Below are 14,481 nucleotides of genomic sequence, written 5' to 3'. Positions count from 1 at the left end.
TAGTACTCCTCCTCATAATCATTCTCAGGGCTATGATTCCTTTGGTTCTTTGCTGCCTGTTCCTCTGCCCATTGTGCTTCTCCCCAGGCTACATAGATATCTAGCAGTTCCATCTTAGTGGATCTCCTTGACATGGGAACTCCCCATTTTCTGCAAAGCCCCCTCAGCTCAGCCTTAGTGAGGGATTCAACAGGTACAAGGTTTGACACATCGTAGTCTTCTGTGAAGCTGGAATCCATTCCCAATCTGGCAAGGTATCACAGGCAAAACCAAAAATCAAAGTCCAAAATCAATAATATATCCAGGAGGACATCAGAAAACCAAAAGCAAAAAGATGAAAAATCAGGTTGACCTTTAACTGTGGGTAGGTAGTAAAATACTTTGCTACTGTATGTCACTGTACAAATACAAGTCCTATCCTCACCGCAGATCACCAATGTTAGAAATTGGGTTTTTGGTTGGCAGTCAGGTTACCCCCTGTCCAAGCAAGAACCCTCACTCTAGTCAGGGTAAGTCACACACATTCCAAAATTATCCTGTGCCCACCCTCTGGTAGCTTGGCACGAGCAGTCAGGCTTAACTTGGAAGGCAATGTGTAAAGCATTTGTGCAATAAATCATACAATAAAATAATATAGCACCACAAAAATACACCACACAGTGTTTAGAAAAATATATAATATTTATCTGGGTATTTGCAGGTCAAAACGATCAAAGATGCAATATGAATTTGTAAAGATATCACTGAAAAGTGATATGAAGTGTCTTAAGTCTTTAAGAAGCAAACAAAGTCTCTTTCAAGCACAAAGTACCTGGTTTGGAGTGGAAAATCTCCGCAGAGGGCCGCAGAAGAGGAGATGCTTTGAAAAATGGTGTGTGGGTCGGTTACGCCCCTTCACACACTGACTTGCGTTGTTATTTTTCACACGGGGAGACATGTGTCGTTCTACGGGAAGAAAAATGGTGTGTGCGTCGGTTTCGCCCCTTTACACACGGACTTGCGTCGTTATTTTTCACTCGGGGAAGACGTGCGTCGTTTTCCGGCACACGGACCGTCTCCTTCTATGGATTGCAGGATTACCAGATGTCCCAGGGTCTGTGCGTGGATTCTTCGGCTTGTTATCCGGCTGCGCGTCGTTCCGGGAGGCTGTGCGTGGAATTTTCCTTCTCACGGCAGGGATCGCGTAGATTTCCCCTCTGGAAGTCGGGTAGCGTTGTCCATGCGAGGCCGTGCGTCGAAGTTCTGATCGCACCGCAGGCGTCGCATTGAGCAGCGTCTTTGTGGATCAGCGTGCGCTGAATTTTTCACCGCGGAACAAGCTGTGCGTTGAAAATTTTGCCGCACAAAGAGACCAAATGAAAAAGAGAAGTCTTTTTGGTCCTGAGACTTCAGGGAACAGGAGGCAATTTCTATCCAAGCCCTTGGAGAGCACTTCAGCAGCAAGGCAAGAGTTCAGCAAGGCAGCAGGGCAACAGCAAGGCAGCAGTCCTTTGTAGAAAGCAGTCAGGTGAGTCCTTTAGTTAGCCAGGCAGTTCTTCTTGGCAGGATGCAGGTTCTGGTTCAGGTTTCTTCTCCAGCAAGTGTCTGATGAAGTAGGGCAGAGGCCCTGTTTTATACTAAATTGTGCCTTTGAAGTGGGGGTGACTTCAAAGAGTGGCTAAGAAATGCACCCGGTCCCCTTTCAGTTCAATCCTGTCTGCCAGGGTCCCAGTAGGGGGTGTGGCAGTCCTTTGTGTGAGGGCAGGCCCTCCACCCTCCCAGCCCAGGAAGACCCATTCAAAATGCAGATGTATGCAAGTGAGACTGAGTACCCTGTGTTTGGGGTGTGTCTGAGTGAATGCACAAGAAGCTGTCAACTAAACCTAGCCAGACGTGGATTGAAAGGCACAGAAAGATTTAAGTGCAGAGAAATGCTCACTTTCTAAAAGTGGCATTTCTAAAATAGTAATATTAAATCCAACTTCACCAGTCAGCAGGATTTTGTATTACCATTCTGGACATACTAAATATGACCTTCCTGCTCCTTTCAGATCAGCAGCTGCCACTTCAACAATGTATGAGGGCAGCCCCAATGTTAGCCTATGAAGGGAGCAGGCCTCACAGTAGTGTAAAAACAAATTTAGGAGTTTTACACTACCAGGACATATAAGCTACACAGGTACATGTCCTGCCTTTTACCCACACAGCACCCTGCTGTAGGGATTACCTAGGGCACACATTAGGGGTGACTTATATGTAGAAAAAGGGGAGTTTTAGGCTTGGCAAGTACTTTTAAATGCCAAGTCGAAGTGGCAGTGAAACTGCACACACAGGCCTTGCAATGGCAGGCCTGAGACAAGGTTTAGGGGCTACTGAAGTGGGTGGCACAACCAGTGCTGCAGGCCCACTAGTAGCATTTAATCTACAGGCCCTAGGCACATATAGTGCACTCTACTAGGGTCTTACAAGTAAATTAAATAGCCAATCATGGATAAACCAATCAACAGTACAATTTACGCAGAGAGCATATGCACTTTAGCACTGGTTAGCAGTGGTAAAGTGCTCAGAGTTTAAAAGCCAACAAGAACAGGTCAGAAAAAAAAGGAAGGAGGCAAAAAGTTTGGGGATGACCCTGTCAAAAAGCCAGGTCCAACAGTTGCTAAAAGCACATTGTACAGGTGCATGAACATCAGAGCTGCGTTGGAGCTCCCAAAAAGCGTTTTCTAGAACGTGAGTAGGAAACATTAAGAAAGAGGCATAAAATCCAAAAGATGTTTACATCTTATCAGCACTATCACAAGTGACATAGATTTTGTAGTGGTAATTCCAGATTTATCAGTGCTGGGAATACCAGTTAGTCTGGACGTGCGTAATTACCAGGGATTACCAGGGGAAACAGCTGTTCTTAGTCTGATTCCCCCAGTAATATTTACATTTTTCTCCGAATTTTAAGAGCTAGTCTGAAAGAGGAAACAAACAACTCCTACCGGCCTAATTATAATTACCATAAAACGTTTAAGGTAGTCCTGGTGGAAACATCAGAAGAATATAAGTTACACCTGATGAGCTGAGCTCGAGGTCTGCTTTTTTTGTGACTTATTCCACCATCATGAACGTTTATGGAGGATACTTAGACATTGTTAGTATTGAAAAATATTAGAGGGAGAGATTCAAAACTGATAGAGGCAGGTAAAAAACAAACAGTATTTTATGGAAAGTAACCTGTACTTTTTGAAAACTATACCTCAGGACCAATGTGAACGGTACAACACTTTCACTTTGAACAATGGGCAAATCTAATTGGACATTTTCCCAGTTAAGGATTAACTCTTGAGCTGCAGGCTTCCAGAGCAACTTCCAGTGGCAGTGTGTGGCTGGTGAGTAGTAGGATTCTACCTTCAGTTTGTGAATGCTAAATGCAAGCTAGTTTGAAGGAAATATATACATAAATTCCAACTGATTCCCTCCTCCTGGATGAAAGATGTGCAATATTTGTGTAATTTCCTTTTGTGTATTTACGCCCAAATTTAGAAATATTATGCAAAATTATTTGTAATGCAAATTACCCGGGCCACCCAGCACTACCATGCACAGAAAATGTTCTGCTAACCTTCAGAAATCATTGAGCTGTTGAAATGTTAGCTCTTTTATGAAGCATACAAAAATACAATCCCAAATCCCCACTTACCACTTTGTTTGATTTTAGGGAGATTGCTTTACCCACAGTACTGCAATTGCCTTGGTGCGTAAACTTAGCAGTGCTTATACTTATGTTTAATCTGGTAGTAAAGTACTTCAAACTAGACATTTAAGATTATGACCCCATTTGCCTCACCCAGCCGAGACGCAGAGAAGTGGTGGGTGCCTGGTTAGAATAGCTTCAATCTGATGCTATGAGAGCTGTGGTTTAAATAATTGTATTTTGTTGGGAAGATCGGGATGGGGTGCTTGGAAGCTGTCTGCTCCTTTAGAACTGGAGAAGTTGATGCGTTCTCATTGGGAAAGTGACAGCTCTGAGCTGTCGGGAGTTTGTGTAATCTCAGGTATTGCCAAAATGACACAGGAGCTTTTGCAAGCCTTCTGCTATTGAGTTAAAACAGAGGAAATTAAGGAGAATATTTACAAGCCGCAAACGCCGCCGGGAAGTCACTTTTTTTGATGCTCTAGCGGCGAAGACTCATATCTATGAGGCCACGCAAAGCCACTTTGAGTGGCTTTTCATTACCTCATAGATATAGAGTAAGGCAAGTCAGTGCAAGTCACTGCATTTCATTACTATGCGTCAGGGGGGTGTTCCAGGGGAGTTGCAGAGGGTTTTCCCACACAACACCCATGGGTTTTGGTGCATTCCCAGATTCACAAGTGCTTCTTAACCTGGAAATGCATTAAAACGGAACGCCTCCGCAGGGGAGGCATAATGAGGAGAAATACCTTTTTTTTCTCCTCATCTTTTCCTCTATGTGTGCTGCAGAATGAAGCGGAAAATCCTCCATGGATTGTTTCTGTGTAGGAAGGTGCCCCTTCCTGCACAAAAAGAATGCTGCATGCCACTGAGGCACCCTTGCCTCATTGTGCAAGGGTGCCTGGGTTGGTGCTAAATGGTGCCAGAGCAGGGAGAAAGGACAGGAATGCACCATATTCTATAAATGTGGTGTATTCCTGCCCTTTACCTGTGGTGCAGAGCAGTGCAGAAGGGTTACATGCTGCACTGCATTACTCGGCACCACTATTCTAGTAACTTTGCCCATAAAAGGGAAAGGCTGATGCATATAAATCTAGCTAAAATGAAAAGAAAATATTGTAGGAATTAAAACAGAAAGCATTATTACGATAATGGAATATCCAAAGATGCATTTGAAAATAGTGGCACTTGGTATACAACACTAAGGCCTAATTACAAGTAGAAGTATCATTTATTACCCATGATAAATAACAATACCATGGGTGTGTTATTTATCCGGGTGCAATAAATAGCACCTAATACAAGTTTATGGGGAATAACATGCACCTTTTGTTGTTTAATGCACCAAAATCCACATGATACATTAAATACTCTGGGGCATATTTATGAAGTGCAGCGCCACTTTTCTTGTGCCTCTTAATGGCCCCCAACACCACCATGTGTACGCCGTATTTAACATATGGTGCACCATGTCGGTAGTTAGGGAACTAGCGTCAGAGCTTAGGTAGGAACTAACGTCGGCGCTTTGCAGGATTAGCGTCAAAAGGTTTGACCCAGAGGCCCAATGTAACCAATGGGAGCCTGCCTTCTTTAACACCTGCTCACAAATCTTTAAGATTTCTAAGGGCCATTTTTTTGCCCCCCCGCCACACACTTGACCCCCGGCACAGGCATAATGTAGCGCAGAGGGTTACAAAGTGGTGAAATACAAGGCATTGCGCCACATTGCGAATATGGCAAGTAGTTTTTAGCCAGCTAATGCCGCATTAGCAGTAAAAAAAAATATGCTAATGTGCTGTTAGAATGGCCGGTAGGCCTCCTTAAATCTGGGCCTGTATGTTTTCCCCTCTTTAATTTCGACACGTTTGACCAGCCAAAATGTATCCAATGTTATTTACCTCAACTCATAATTATCCAATATGTTAAATAAAACCGAACTCATAATTCCATTCCGTGCATAATTAAGGGCTTACACACAGGACAGAATCAACCACCCAACTTGTAATCAGGCCCCTAGCATCAAATAGTGAAGCAAAACGACTGGGTAAAGGATAAGTGTCCATTTTGTTTGCAATCTTTCGAAACAAAGAAGCATCAAGAATAGAGAACAAGGTGCCATACCTCCAGAAGTACAAATTAATTCATCTCCTGCTGTGAGGAAACAAGTAACAAAGTTGACGAGCTGGTTTAAGTACTGCATAAAGAATATCATTTGCAAACGTATTGTGGTAGCAAATTAATTCTTCAAAAAGTATGCTTCTTGGACGGTGGCAATGTTTAAGAGATTATTATTTCAGTTGCGGGTCTCTTGTTGGCTTTGTTCAAACTTCTGGAGAAACAGCATTATCGTCCTGCTCTTTCAAAAGGTGATGATCAATGACCATTGGTTTTGTAAGGCTATAAACCTGATAAGTGTTAATACATACTTATTAAGCAGTAGCGCACCTGCTAGAAGAATCCAATATATACTAGGAAGTGAACCTATCACTGCATCACTTAAAAGAATCTTGAGAGTGCGCCTCTCTATCGTTTATCAGACAATCTCCCGGCACTTTTCTATAAACAAATCTGCAGTAAAGAAAAAACCCTTTCTAAATTTCACTTCAGGTTTTATTTCAGGCCTACGTTCTGGTCTGCAAGCCATAATTATGGGCAACGCTGCAGAAGACTGGTCTAAATACAAATCTGAATCATGTAATTTCTAATCTTGGTATTCCTCAAGTCTCCCTGTCCAGTATGGTACAATGATACACTGACAATAACATTTCGGATGAATACAGTCCTAAAACGGCTGCTTATTTGGCACAAGTCTTGAGTAACTTATTTCAATGATTAATATGAATGTTGTGAGAGAAGTGACAAAAGACATAAAAAAAATAATGATATGCAAGTTCATCATCTGAGGATTCAGTAATATTGGAATAGAGTAGCATTGCAGTTGAACAGTTGATTCTGTCAGTGAACACTGAAACAATCGAGAAATAAAAATCAATAAGTGTAAGTCTAAAATCATATTCAGAGGCACACCATCAAAACTAGATGCAAATGAAGAATTTCTCACAGGAGGTGGATTTCTCAAGAAAAAGTAATTCAGCATTCAGTATCTCCTATCCTCTCAATGGAGACTAAAACAATGGTCCAAATTTAAGAAAAGTGGTGCTGCGGCCAATGCAGCACCACTTATCTTATGCCCCTTAGCACCCCCCTCCCCACTGCCACCATGTTTGCGCACTATGGCGCAGGGTTGGGGCAATAGCATCAAATGTTTTGATGCTATTGATGTACTGTGTAGGATTAGTGCCAAAATGTTGCCGCTAATCCTACAGAGTACATAGGGGCCCATTGAAAACACTGGTATGCCACATTTTAACGCCTGCTCTGTGCAAGCGCTAAAAATAGCTGCAAAAAATGGCGCAGTGAAATATTTCAGACTCCACTGTGCCATTTTTGTGGTCCCCCTAATGGGGAAACACCCCCCTAGCATACATTATGCCTGGCGTAGGCATAAATTGGCACATGGGGTTACAAAGTGGCACAATTCTTGCATTGCACCACTTTGTAAATATGGCTTGGCAAATTTTGCCTTGTTGGGCCACATTAGCATCATAAAAAAGTAAGCTAATGAGACACTATGGGGCGCTAAGCCCTTCTAAACCTGGGCCAATGTATTTTTGAAGATCAACATGGTACTGCTCAACTCAGCATAGTAGATCAGTTATCCAACTGATCCACTAATTATAATCTGTTTCCGTAGGGAGTATCTTTCATGGAATACAAGTATAAATACCCATATGCTAATTTAGACAAAAATATTGGTTTCTTTCATTATTCTTTTTAGTGGTAGTATAATCACAATTCTAAAATTCCATACTGTAGAAAAACGGCTCCTTTTGCATGATGCCCTCCATTGTTTTGGACTGTGACTGCTGGTTTTTTAACTCTGGGCAGTGGTATTTTGTTAACCAGGCCCCACTGCATGGGGCTGACCCCTAATACATGTTGAGATTGGCTACACTTCTAACTGGCACATTTACCTTAACTGTAAGTCCCTAATATAGCCTTAGAACCCACCGTAGCGGGCTCTACCGGCTATTACAGGCCCGCTCCCCGCGTTAAATGCCCGAGCCGAAGGCGAGGGCATTTAACAAGGGAGAGGGACTTTAATAGCCGGTAGAGCCCGCTACGGCGGGTTCTAAAGCTATTAGAACATTCTGCTACACAGGGCAGAATGTTCTTTTAAAAAAAAAAAAAATGTTCACGGAGCCCGAGGGGATTAAGATCCCCTTGGGCTCCGTGAGGCTTTGTTCACAGCTATTGCTGTGAACAAAGCGAACATTGGAATGTTGGCGCTGCGGGCTTTTACTGGCCAGTAAAAGCCCGCAGCACTCCATTGTTTTCAATGGAGCCCCCAGCATTCCAATGTTCTAATATATGGTACAACACGTACCCAGTGTTGGTAAGCTAAATGCCACTAGCGGACTACAGCACATATTGTGCCACCACTAAAGTTGCAATGGAAAACATGGCTAAAGGAGTGCCACCAGTAACCTGGCTGTGCTAGTTGAAACTGCAAATTCAAAATCACCCCTTTTTGCAGGCCTGAACCCTCCTTTCAAATATTAATGTCACCCTTAAGCAAGCCTTAATGTCCAATAGGGCAAGGTGCCTGGTACTCAAAAGTCAGACATGTAACCGTTTGATATAAAACATGTCCTTACAGTAATAAAGCCCCAAAAACTATTTTCACCATGGCAGGGTTAGCTGTCCTTAGATAAGCATTGGAAGTTAATATTTAAATGAAATGCTGTTTCCTTCATCTAGGAACCAGATAAAACAGTTAACATTCTAAATTTTGTATTACAGATCCAATTTGTTAATCAAGTCGTATTTGTACTAAATATTTCACAAAAGGTTATTTTGTAAACCTGTAACCTGCCTAAAGCTTCTAGAAGCCAATTTGCCTGGCATTCTATCATCCAGGAGCTAAATACATACTGGATGTAAAGAGCTTAGGCCAACGAAATGGGTGTGGGGGTAGAGGTTCACCATCCCTTGAAAGGATGGCCGGGGGACTGTGCCCAGTCCCTTGTATATCTTTAAAGGATACCTACCTGTCACTGGCAGATGTATCTCACACCTGGGCTTTCCTCCCTTTTGTCTTCCTAGTTAGCCAGGGTCCAATCCTAAAGGGAAAGGAGGTGCACTTTTTTTCCTATTGGATGGGGAGGAGGGGGGATTCATCCCAACCCACAGTCTATTGCCAGGCATAAATGTGTCACCCCAGGATACATTATTCAGAACACTACTCGACCTGTGGAAAAGAGAAGAAGGAGTGCACCTGCTGTTGAGACCTTTGAATAGAACCCTTAAATCTGGGCATGCGCCCACCTCCGGCCACAGCAAGGAACAGGACTCCAGGGGTACGTTGACAGATCTCCTGTTGACCTACAGGGACTCAAAAGCAGCAAGAAGCCCCTTTGCTGAAGGAGTCTAAATGACCAGTTACACCAGCAACAGCCCTGGACCCTGCTGGTGGTTTCTGTTGGAGTGAATGCCTTTCTTGAAGTGCTGGAACCCATGACTGGTTTCAGTGTGTACTCTACCTGCCTAACTCTCAAACCTGTTACTTAGAAATGTATTTAAGACTTTTTTTCTGGACAACCAACAGAAGACAGGGGCCAACCTGCTAAGCCGATCCACCAAAGGTGCATCCCCAGTGGGCCTGACTTCACTGTACCTCCTGCTAAGGTCTTCTACGCAGCAGCAAATCTGCTTCAGCATGCCCAATACCAACCAGCATCTGACAGCATGAAACCATCTGCAGGTACAGCCTTCAGCCTGCAACTTTGCCCCCTAGAAGACATCCGACTGCAGAAAAGAGTATAAGTATGAAGGTAGACATTGTTACTGGCCCGAACGTCGAGCAGCTTCTGATTGCAGCCAACAGCTTCTTCAAGGTAAGCTCCAGACATTTCTCACTTGGAGCTTTTCCCACCTCCATCAATGACTTCACCAAGGCTTGTCCTTCATTAGCCCATCTTTGGATACAGCCTGCAGCCTTGCCCTGCTGATGACTCCTCTTTCTGTGAAAGTTTCTAAGTCCAAATGTAACTCTTTGATTTGACCAGCGCTCCATAATGGTTAGCTGCATACCTCACCCCTGTCCTGGAAGAGAGTGACCAGTTGCCCACATCTGTCCCTTTGAGTCTTTTGGCGCTATTTTTATTTTTATTGCTTTGAAGTCATTTTGTTCATGTTAATATTCTATACTTTTTCTAAATTTGAGGGTGATTTCTATAACTTTTTAACTGTTATGGTACTTCTGAATGCTTTACACATGTTCTTACTTTGAGCCTGTCTGCCCTGTGCTGTAGCTACCAGTGGGTAAGCTCAGGTTTAAATTACTGAAACCTTTACAGGACCTTAGAACAATAGTGACATTATTATCTGTGGTGGGCTACCATCCACCCAACTAATGATCCACTTTCTAACACATACAATAAAACCCAATAGATATTAAGACATGTTTTATCTAAACAAAACATAAATACATCTATTTTATTTTTTAATTTGTCAAAGTTGTACGTACAATCATAGTTCCATAACAAATCTGACCCCACAGAAAACAAATTTTTCATGAACTGATGCTTCATCAGGGCTCTTGAAGGGTCAATTTTGATTTGGGAAGTTATATTGTCTCTAAAATCGCCTGTAGTAGTTTGAAGTACAAAAAAAGAAAGGAAATCAACAAAGAAATATAAAACAAGAAAGAAAACTAGGTACGATTTTCACATTACCCAGTACAGGTGAAACTCGTCATAAAGAACCTATTTATGTAGTTTTCTGTGAAATTGCCTCAAAACGATCTTTATAAATAAGTCATGCAAGGACTTAATGAGAGCTTGAATTGCCATTTATTGGAAAGGATTCAATTAAAATGTTAGTTTAAGTTTTCTGAATACTGCAGCAATGCCACAGGCATTATGTATTTTCAATAAGAAAAGATCAAGGTCTAGAACTTGTATACACTGAAATAAAGTTAAGAATGTCAAGGTGGGGTTAGATGAAAGACAATATTAGAAACTCAATGATTTGAGTCACTAAGAAACCAGTGATGTTAATGTTTTTTTCTCCCTTGCCATTAACTTTTTCTTTTTTCTTATGTTTTTCTTTCCTTTCCCTACTGTATGTTGGTGCTTTACTGTTTTACTCCAAAACTCAGATGGGTGAACGCAGACCGAAAAACTGAGCCTGGCAAGTGAAGCTCTTTCTTATATAGCAAAATGCCATGACTGACACTCCAGTTACCAAAAATGAACGTCTCGTGGGCTGAAGCAAAATGTGAACGGTTATTGCAAATATCCAGTGGTGAAGAGGAGTGACCAATTTGATGCAGTGCTCTGGACTGACATTTCCATCAAACAATGACTAAATGGGAGTAACACAAAGCTGTTAGAAATGTGTTCTTTTATGTGTTATTATTTTTATGACATGCATTTTGTCAGATAATTAACGGTGTCTTTACAACAGACCTAAAAATGGGTGTCAAATTAAATAGAACAAGTGTGGCCGCTGCCTGATCAGCAGGCCTTAAGCCACTGCAGAGGTCAAACACAGCAAATGTATGAAGCAAACTAACAGAAAGTTGGGGAGAGGGGCGAAAACATGATGGATTTTCTTGCAAGTGGTTAAACTATAAAGGGATAACGAGTCATTTCGATGTATGATAGTGCATTCTTTCAGCTTGGTTACAGTTAATAAAACTTAATTCTACTTTTTTAAGTGAAAGCTGAAACCCCTCCAATAGTAGATTTGTTTAGCTTGACAGTCTTTAAGGGAGATTTATTGCTGGCAATCTATGTCACCCAGGTTAATCAATAATAGAATGTGCTAAATGATGGCAGGTTAAGGGTTTGCAGAGTCACTACAGCAAATTATATATATTTATGAAGCAATTTGTGCGAATGTGAACTTGACACAGCATAAACCTAAATATTAATGTTGTCTTTTATAAAATCTGAACGTTTGTGGATATTATAAATATTGTGGAAAAATACAACCTCTTTAAATACACATTAGTTTATATCAGTAGTTTAAGGATTTACAAGACCTCGCAGTACTTCACAAATCTCATCAGGGTGTTATCAGCTTTCACTGATGTAGACCTTGATTGTGAAAACGTAGGTTCTACTGAATATGTACAGTCACAATATCTCTTCTATTGGCCACCACAGGCAGGCAACCGGCCCGCTTCACCTGAACTCTGATTAATTACTCATGTCTCACCAGAACTTACTTCAGTGAAGTGCAGATTTATCCTTTTAATTAAGAGATAAAGACACTCAACATGCCTATAATTTGCACTGACAGACACTTGCAGCACCACAAAGGAGAAGATAAACATCCGAGGCCAGGCTACATGCCTGACTATACTTTAGCTTATTTATGAGCCCTTTCCAGATGAATTGTCCTGCCTAGATGCCTCCAATTTATCAAAGCACCTCAACGGAGCTAATTAGGGAAGGTTTAAACCATTCAGAAACATTGTAGGGCAGATGTGATTCGGAAATATTTTTTCTGCTGAATGAAAAATGGTGTCAATGAAATTTTGTGTAGAAAGAAAACACCAAAGTAATGTGTTAAAAATAGTTAGCTTCTCTCTCCACTCTCTAACAAAAGCATAACAGTGACAAACAAATTTAGGACTTATGATAAATGTTTCAGATGGCAGCATGGCGGAAGCCCATAATATTAGGGTTATAGGACCTTCCTTTTGGTCTATTTAATTGTCAGACATGTCTACTTACTGTAGGCGCAGCCGTAGGCTTCAATCCTCATCCCGATTCTTCCATTAGGGTTCCAGGCCAGAGGGACGAAGCGCAGGAACCGCGCCTTAATGGAATGCTGCAGCTTGTAATTCACAACATTGTCTGCATTTGTGTTTCCTGAGAAAGCCTGTCCAAAAAAATCAATAGATTAACAGAGACAATACGCCATGGCTATTTAAGTTGCTGTTTCGTTTTCATTTTAGCAGCATTTTTAACACATCTTGTGCTGTTAAGGTGAACGATCACATGTGTACAAACTCTAATGTACTCGTTTATTACATACAATGCACTGTCAGACATCCTATTTGAAAATAAACACTAATGCTAAACCTTCTCGGATGCCCAACGCAATGATGACTGAGAGATGGATAATCGAAAGAAAATAAGACATTTGTACATAAAATTTTAATAGATAGGGAAGCCAGTAAAATTGCATATAATGAACGATTGCATGATGTACAGAGACAAAATATGTTTCGGTCAAATAGAATGTGCTTTCGCTTGCAACATAGCTTCAGCATTTAGGAAATTGCTTAACTGCTGATTATTTATGTCACTTTAACTCGGGTGACAGAAGATCACTGTGTGTTACCACAAGCAAACGTTTGAAGAACCCAACACAAAAGGCTGAAAAGCCATGCAAATGTCAGTGTGTGCTTTTTTGCCAACTGAGAGAAGATCATATAGTCCAGTTGCCGTGGGGATGATCCATTTTTTAACATCATGTTATTTTCTGGCATCTAGATTATCCTGTTCAACTAATACAAGTAGCTGACAGGGTTTGTTGGTCATAGCCCAGCAGGTCAAATACTCACTCTCCAGTACTGTACATCGAAGATGATCACTTTCCTCTGTTATCAGAGTGTTGAGCTCCAACCAACAGAATAAGCTTCAAGCATTTAGAGTGAAAGGTAAAAACTCTTGTGTCCTTCAGCCACTAGCTTACTCCTTCAATGGTAACTGTGAGGGCTGGGCAAATGTATTTTATTAGCTCTTGGTAAGAGGAAGCAAATCCCGGGACATATCTGCTGGTTGTGCCAGCAATAGACTAACAAAATGGTTCCTAACCTTTTGATGCCTGTGGATGCCCATTGTATCGTTAATGAATCCCGCTGACCCTGACTGAATTGGTATTGGAATACGGGGAACCCCCACTGAGTCATTACTGGAAGCTGGGACTCCTGCCTAAGCAGTGTGGATGATTTGGACTGCAAAATAATACACAAAAAATACAGAGACAAGCATTCCATCAAACAGATACACAAATGATAACACATTCTATTTAATTTGCAAACAAATATAAATGAAAAAAATAATTTTAATGAAAAGGTTGGAGCTTTTCTAAATTCAATTGAAGCCACACATTGTCCATACTATATTCTGTTGGATGCACCTGCACTGCTCCCAGGAATCATTCTGACAATGCTAATTTAATTTTTAGTCTCCAATTTTAAATTCCTTGACATTTACAGTATGTTAAAAAAATTTCAAATGCACTTTTAGCCACTTTATTAATCTGTTAACATTATTTAATTTTCTAAGCAGTCACACAGCCCCTGAGGAGGCTTCGCGGACCCCCAGAGGTCACCGGACCACAAGATGGGAACCACAGGTCTAAGGGCTAGATGTACAAATCCTATTTGCAGTCACAAATGGCCTGATTTGCAGAATAGGTTAGTCTGCAAAAGAAAAAAAAGCCTTTTTCTCATGTTTCAAACCCAGATTTTAATTCAATAGCACATTGCTGAATCACAATTTAGGTTTGAGACCTAATACCAATTCAGTATTTGAAAGGGGCTTATTTTGGGCCTCCGTTCAAAATACCAAACCATAGTAGTACTTCCTAATGTTTTGCACTCACATGTGGTCGCAAAACATTTGATCTTTATCACCTACTCAAATTTGGTGGTAACCCATTCACAAACAGAAAGGGGTCCATTTTGGGCCCCTTCCTCATTGAGAATGATTAAGTGCAATTTTTTCAGAGCAGGC

At 41.4% G+C, this 14,481-nt stretch overlaps 1 protein-coding gene across 3 annotated transcripts in view; it reads right to left on the bottom strand.

Annotated features, from left to right (window-relative positions):
• CNTNAP4 (contactin associated protein family member 4) overlaps positions 1–14,481 on the bottom strand; it is a 2,124,586-nt gene that overhangs the window by 1,122,836 nt on the left and 987,269 nt on the right. For all 3 annotated transcript variants that reach the window (XM_069227637.1, XM_069227632.1, XM_069227640.1), the window contains exon 4: positions 12,469–12,616. In XM_069227637.1, the coding sequence (XP_069083738.1) occupies positions 12,469–12,616 (148 nt within the window). The remainder of the gene's footprint in view (positions 1–12,468; positions 12,617–14,481) is intronic.

This window comes from Pleurodeles waltl, chromosome 1_1 (genome assembly GCF_031143425.1).
Source record: "Pleurodeles waltl isolate 20211129_DDA chromosome 1_1, aPleWal1.hap1.20221129, whole genome shotgun sequence".
In the NCBI taxonomy this organism is placed as follows: domain Eukaryota; kingdom Metazoa; phylum Chordata; class Amphibia; order Caudata; family Salamandridae; genus Pleurodeles; species Pleurodeles waltl.
The sequence above is the reverse complement of the archived record's forward strand: the minus strand, read 5'-3'. Positions and strand labels throughout refer to the sequence as shown.